This window comes from Chrysochloris asiatica, unplaced genomic scaffold (assembly GCF_000296735.1).
Source record: "Chrysochloris asiatica unplaced genomic scaffold, ChrAsi1.0 scaffold00536, whole genome shotgun sequence".
Taxonomy (NCBI): domain Eukaryota; kingdom Metazoa; phylum Chordata; class Mammalia; order Afrosoricida; family Chrysochloridae; genus Chrysochloris; species Chrysochloris asiatica.
Genome location: NW_006409054.1, coordinates 310186 through 317245, shown reverse-complemented (window position 1 = coordinate 317245; position 7060 = coordinate 310186). Strand labels below are relative to the sequence as shown.

General features: G+C 43.5%; 1 protein-coding gene across 1 annotated transcript in view; it reads right to left on the bottom strand.

The window, feature by feature from the left end:
• The window catches only part of LOC102836829 (butyrophilin subfamily 1 member A1-like), a 46930-nt gene extending 41659 nt beyond the window's left edge, over positions 1 to 5271 (bottom strand). The window contains exons 1-2 of the mRNA XM_006877620.1: positions 5185 to 5271; positions 2420 to 2502 (exon numbers count right to left, since the gene is read on the bottom strand). Of these exons, the coding sequence (XP_006877682.1) occupies positions 2420 to 2502; positions 5185 to 5271 (170 nt within the window). The remainder of the gene's footprint in view (positions 1 to 2419; positions 2503 to 5184) is intronic.
• Positions 5272 to 7060: the final 1789 nt, after the last annotated feature.

The window sequence follows — 7060 nt, the reverse complement described above, 5'->3', positions numbered from 1 at the left end:
GGCCCAGGATCGGACATTGTTTCGTTCTGCTGTGCATGGGGTCGCTATGAGTCGGTTCCAACTTGATGGCATCTGACAACAACAACAACAACAACAAGTAGGGTTAATATTTTACTTTCTTTTCTAACTTACATGCAGTATCTCTTATCTTTAAATTGTTTGAAGTGCTTTTGAAACAGTTTTAGACAACCGGGGCCATAAAGTAATGGTTAATGTAACATACATTGTGACGTTAAAATGTGAAAGTTAACAAAAAGGATTCAACGTCTTTTATGGAAGGTTCATCCTGGTGAAAATTTATAAAACTTGATTTCTCTTGATACTCTTAAGACAAAGAGCTCACTGGGTTCTCTTCTCCTGAAGCAGAAATTTTCAAGAACTGTTTCCTGACTGTTCATTTTCTGGGAGGTGGAGAGAAAAGCACACATATAACTTGATGGTTTTTGGTTTTACTTTACATTTCTTCTGTCAGTCTTCGGCCCAGCATGGACTGGCAGGAGGGCTTGGCTCCCACTGGCAGCTGCTGCCAAACCCCCGCAGGCACAACAGGGCTTCATCTTCTCTGCACATGCCCACCTGCACCTCTGGTAAGGAGTTCCTCCTTCACAATGTCACCTCCATAACTGAATACCCAGCCACAGGCAGCTCTGGGAACTCCTTATGCCCCTTCCCCACCCACTCCCTGGGGTCAGAGTCTGCCCCAGCCCCACCCAGAGGTCAGCTGCAGAGTCCTCCTGACCCATGACAATGCTCCACCACCCTCTAAGAGGGCATCAACCCTGATTCCCACTTCTGAGATCCAAGGGGAGAGGAGGACAGGCCACTCACAGCCAATCCCTGAGACACACGGAGGTAAAGAAATGAGGCAGGAGGGGAAATGACCCTTCATATAGAAGATTTAATTACATGTGTTTCAACTAATAAATAAGAAATGAAAAAAAAATGGAAAGATAAAGCAAGAGGACAGAAATAACACTGTCATAAGAAAGGAAAGAGAATGGAAAGAAGGGAAGAAAGGAAAGAAGGGAGAAAAAAACTGAATACCCTGACATTGTGCTGGCACATTTGAGGCTGAGAGGCCATAATGGACACACATAACAAGTGGTCCCAGTCAGCAGTCTCCAAGGTGTCCAGTTCACGGCTGCAGACAGTAAGTGCGCTGCCTTGGATATTGTCCAGGAGTGATCCAGTCAATGATCTGTGAAGCACATACTGACTCCCCAGTACTATGTAGGTCCTCCCTAGGGGGAGGGATCTGAGGACCAAGTTGTGGGGAAAGGTTGAAGGACTTGCCCTTTGACTCTCTATCCCTGAGAGAATAAGAGAAAGTAAGGACTAGACCCCTAAAATAGGGGAGAAGTCCTGTCCAACCCTGACAGGCAGTCCTAATGGTCCCCAGGATACCAGGTTGTTTTACCTCTTATTTCATAAAAACCTATCTCCAGAGCCAGAGCTGAAGGCATGAGGTCAGAGCCTCTGCTCTCTAATGACCATGGCCAAGTTCTCAGGGCCTCTGTTCATCACGTGCCATTTTCTCTGAACATCACATCTTATTTCAGTGAATGTCTATAATCCTGTGGAGTAGTTCTTTCTTTCCCTCATGTTACTGTTGAGACAACAGAGGTCCAACAATATGAGGAAACCTGCCCAGGGTCTCACAACTATGTGAAGGGCCCTAAACAGGAGCCAGGTCAGTGCCACAATTCAACCAGCTTCAAACCTGGGTTACCAGAGTAAGATCACAGCTCTAAGATGTTCCAGAGAATGTTAGGTGGGGTACAAAATACATTATCGCTTGGATTTATGTGGGTTTTCATCCTTTATATTTTAATGTATTATATGTGTTCATTTTTGTAATCTGTATAACATCAGATCATATTTAGGAACTATATGTTCAAAATATAATACTAAAAGCAGTATATGATATCACTAGAGTTTGAAGACCTTGCTCCATATCTTCACTCCAGAAATCATCTCTAAAGCAACAGCTCTCAGGACAGAAAGCAGGCCAGAGTAATCCAGGGACAATAAAAGCCCAGAAAACTCACCAGGCTTCCCGCAGCCTCTGCTGCCACCATGTGACCACTACTGGGAAAACAGAGAGAAGGGGTCCCTGTCAGAAGTCTGAGAGAGAAGACGGTTGGACAAAGCAGGAAATTAGTCTAAGAAAGTAGAATGGAGTTAAGAACACCATATACAAAAGATTACATGCTGTAGGATTCCAAATATATGAAGTTAAAGAACAGTCAAAATGAATCTTCAGGCTCCCTGTAGGACCTCTAAGGTGCTGCTCCTCCAAGTCAATCAGAGCAGAGAGTAATCTCTGAGACATGTTGTCATTGAGTTGATTCCAACTCATGGACAGCCTGTGTAATACCAAGTGGAGCTGCTCCATGGGCTTTCTTGGTGTGATCTTTACCAAAGCAGATTGCCAATTTTTTCTTCCACATTGCCCACAGTGGGTATACCAGCAAAGTGAAAAAGAGAGGAGGAAATGGTGGTCTTAAGGGAGGGGAGCATAAAAGGAAGAGATGTAAAGGTGTGGAAAATGAGACTAGAGACAGTACCCAAGAAGCGTAACAGGGAGGTAGGATGAGAGGAAGAGGAGGACAGAGTGCAAGGAGGGGATTGCAAGGAGGAGAAGGAGAGACAGTAGTAAGGGGCAGACTGTGGAGAAAATCCCCTAGTAGTCAAGCACATGCTGTTTGAACCACCTAGGAATCCTTGAGGCTTCTTCATCATTGTGAGGTGGACACAGAGGCTCAGCAGATGCTGCACTCTCAGACATAAATCCCAGGTGACCAGGTCTCCCAGACCCACTGACCTTCAGTCCTGACCTGGAGCTGTTATTTACCACCTAGCATCTCTCCTTAGCACTTTCGCCTCACAGTTCCTCCCATTTGAGGATTCTCTCCTCAGTTGTCCCCTCACTGCCTTCTCTCCTCTTCCTCATCTTCCCCTCATCCCATCTCCCCTCCCTACTCATTTCCCATCCTCTAACCTCTTCCTTTTATCCTCCCCTCTTTTTACTTTAATCCCCCTCTCCTCACCTTGTTGGGCTTTGATGTAAGAAGAAAAGTAAGAACACTTAGTAGCTATGAAATGCAAGCATTTATCATCATTTTGCAGATGAGGAAATTGAGGTTTGGATAGTTCAAAATATTCGCTAACACTGGCACAGATGATAAGTAGACAATGCAGTATGTAAATCACACAGGCCCAACTCTAAAGCCCAAGCTCCTTTGAGAACTAAAATGTTCAAGTACGGTCTCAGGCAAGGGTGGCACATCTTCCCCAGGTGGGAAGTTTCATCTACAAGTTATTGTTGTTATTATTTTCATTAGGAAGGAATGATAAATTGAGCGACTAAATAGTAAATACTTTTGTAATTTATTTTACATTAAAAGAGATATTTTATTATAGAGTAATTACTTCCCATGTATTCCCAATATGAATTTTTAAAGGGATTTCAAACTTGGGCAGGGTGCATTAGGCATATCTTTGTGCAAGAGATAAATAGTTTCAAACCATCCTCCCACAACCCTTTCCTCTCCTCAGCTAGGTTCAATAATCCATTGCAATGGCCACACAGAACTCACACACCATGCTAACTGTTACAGGTTTATTATGGAAGTTAACAGGTTCCAATGCAGGATCAAAAAATGCTCAGAGGACACAGTTGTTTCAGTGAGGACAGCATTTCCCCAGCTGTGCCCACAGGCAGGCCTCTCTCTACTTGGCCAGTTACAAAGCTCTTTTAGGGCTACTGATAAATGACCACTGGACACACCACTCAACCATAGTCTTCAACTCGAAGTCACTCAACTCTAGCTCCATGGATCATAAAATCTAGGCCCCCACTCTACAAATGAGTCTCCTGCCCAAAGGCATTCAGCTTCACTTTTTCTGTGAGCTGGATGCCCATGGCTCTGTCTCCTGCTCTGTCTCTTGACTCTGCTGCTGCTGCTGCTCCTCTGCCACTCCTCTGGTGTCACAACTTTCTGTCCTGGGCTGAGGAGGGTCAATGTGCAGCGATCTGTCCTGGGCTGAGGAGGGTCAATGTGCAGCGATCTCAGGATCCAAATAACACTCTCCACTCCTGGTTCATCTTCTTTGGTGGTAGTGAAATCTCCACTCCTAGTTCATCTTCTTTGATGGTAGTGAGAGCCCCACTCCTGCTTCTCAGATGGTTCATTGTATACACATTAGAGCTTCAGGTTTTTACAATCACAGTTAATCCTGTTAAGCATGCACAACTGAATAACAGCATCCCATCAGCATCTTCTCCATCCCTTCTTCTCCAGACCCATGAGGCAAAAATATTCTCTGGTGGGAGTTGACAATGACTATGGTTGTTGTTGTTGTTGTGTGCCATCGAGTCGGTTCCGACCCATAGCGACCCTGTATAGGGTTAGGAGAGACATTAAATGACTCACTACACTGCCAACTTGGTTTTCAGTATTTAATGGATGAATGAGTGAGTTTGTGTAGAAGGTAACTGAGGCAAATTAGGATGCAAGCCCAAAGAAAAGTTGATGAGAGGCATGGCCAGAAGACTGGAGAAATTAAGCCATAGGATTAGGAAGGAGCCATGATTCCTCAATTCCCAGCCCCCCCCCCCCCCCAGGAGTACTAGAGTCATACTTCAGCCTACAAAGACATGGGCCACTCTTTCATCCCCCCATTTTTGTTATTAAACATGGCATGCCACCATCTTTAATAACAAAAATGTATACTATCATTTGCTCCTACTTGGCTCCTACTTTCTAGGTCTTGACTAAGGAAAACTTTCAGTTAAAGTGAGAAATGACAGAGTGTGTGAACTACACAGAGGTGGTAACTGAGAAGAAGGATTGGTGAGGACTCCCAGGTTTCTGGCATGGGCACCCCTGTATCTAGTGAGAACATTGATCAAGAGAGAATTCACAGGGAGAAGCAGTTGTATAGATGTGGCAGATGGCTTGTGTTCTGTTCTGAACAATTTTGATTTGAATTCCTGTGGCATGAAGTGATTTAAGTTTTAAAATATGATTTTGAAAATGTTTACCAATTAGGTGTGTTAACCTGTATCATCTCTTTTTAATGAAATAAACAAGGTAGTTAGTAGTTACAGGCCTGAGGCTCAGGAAAGGATTGAGTAGGTGTAGAAGAAACGGGTTTTGCCCAGCCAAACCTTTTACTTACCTCTAGCTCCCTTCTGTTTCCTAATCTACCCTTATGGAGCTTCCCATGAGGTGGCCTTGGAAGTCTGGATTCCTGGCATGTCGCCATCTGTATTCACCATAGCCATAAGAAACCCTACCTCCCACTGGAGGCCTAGAAAATTGAATCTGTTCCACAGCCACCTAAGACCATATTCTGTATGTAAGTCTCCTAATAAGCTCCTTTACCATAATCCTGGAGTTGTCAGCCTCTTTCTTCAATTTCTAGGCCACTTCTATATTTTGAGGCAAATATTGAGTTACTAAGGAGCTCTAGTAATGTAGTGGTTACGAATTGGGCTGCGAACCGCAAGGTCAGCAGTTTGAAACTACCAGCTGTTCCATAGAAGAAAGATGAGGCTTTCTCCTCCTGTAAAGATTTTACAGCCTCGGAAACTCTGTACAAGGTCGTTATGAGTCAGAACCGACTCCACAGCACATAACAGCAACAACATTGAGTTACTGATCCATACCCCAATAATTGACGAGTGGAAGTGAGGTTGCCTCCAGGGAAAATCCCAGGTTGGAAAATTCCATGTAGGGAGTTTTGACCCATAATGTTTAATGCTTGTAAACCACTGTGTATGGGAATATCTTGAAAATGTCGAGCAGCATAGTACGGTTCTAGGAAAGCACATGGCTTCATAAGTGTGGAAAAGCAGAAGAGGTGGGAGCTGGGGGATACCTGTTGTTCTGGTCAGCTCAGCTGGCCACCAAGACCCAGATAGTCATTGAAGAGCATGTTAAGACATCTGCAGGTGGCACCCAAACTTGCAGATAGTACCCATTTGATCTAACCTCAATGGCTCGATGATCATAATTCAACTAGAGGAAGATTAAAATAAAAGCAATTTTTGATAAATGAAATGAGGGTAAATTGCTACAATTTGATGAACTTGACCTATACTCATGGAGGTAGTAGCTCTAAATATCAATAGAGAGAGAAGGAATCTTCACATCAAGTATCAATGCTATACACAAAGGGTAGATAGGGATGGGCAACTTAAGACATTCGCTACCTAAAATGAGGTGGCAAAAAAGGCAAGAAGTGACTGGCTTACAAGGTTTCAAGAGGGAGTTTAGTTTAAGAGTGTGTGAGGGAAGATAGAGTTCCCACTGAATAGCTTTCATCTTGTCTAGATGATCTAGATGGTTAAAAAGAGATGGGGATAAGATTCTTATGATTCATTGTGAGTAATTGATTTTGTTTTGTTTTGTTTTACTGAGACTGTCACAATTGTAAAGGTAGAAGTTTTGTAACAAAAACAGGGGAGTTGTTAATCTTACAGTCCAGAAACAAAGGACCCTGGGACCATCAAGGGAGAAGAGCACAAGCAGAATGGAGGACCTTATCCAGAGAAGCAGCGACACAAGAGATGGAGGCAGAGAGGCGGACATGGAGAGAGGGAGCAGCTGAGGACTCTAGAGTCATGGGAAGAGAGGGACTAAAAGGTAGTTGCCAGGAGCAGACTTGCAGAACGTACTCTTTGAAGGTGAAAATTATATATGCTTGAGTGGGATTTTTTGTTGTTGTTGTTTTGTTTTTTTGAAAAGCTAAAGTGGATGCAGAGAAATACTGTTAACTGATGGAACATGGAGGGGATTATAATCATTGTAATGAAACAAGGTGCATGATTTGTTGAATGTAAAACTTGCAGCGAGCCAGCCCCGGCAAACTTATTTCAGGGTTTTTTCCAAAGAGGAATGCGGATATCGGCAGAAAGAATCGCACGGAGTCATGAGTGATGATTCAAAATCTCCTTATTACATGCTTTATTATTCTTCTCTCATTCTTTACTGTCCTGCTCATTCTTTACTGTCTTGCTCATTCTTTACTGTCCTGCTCATTCTTTACTGTC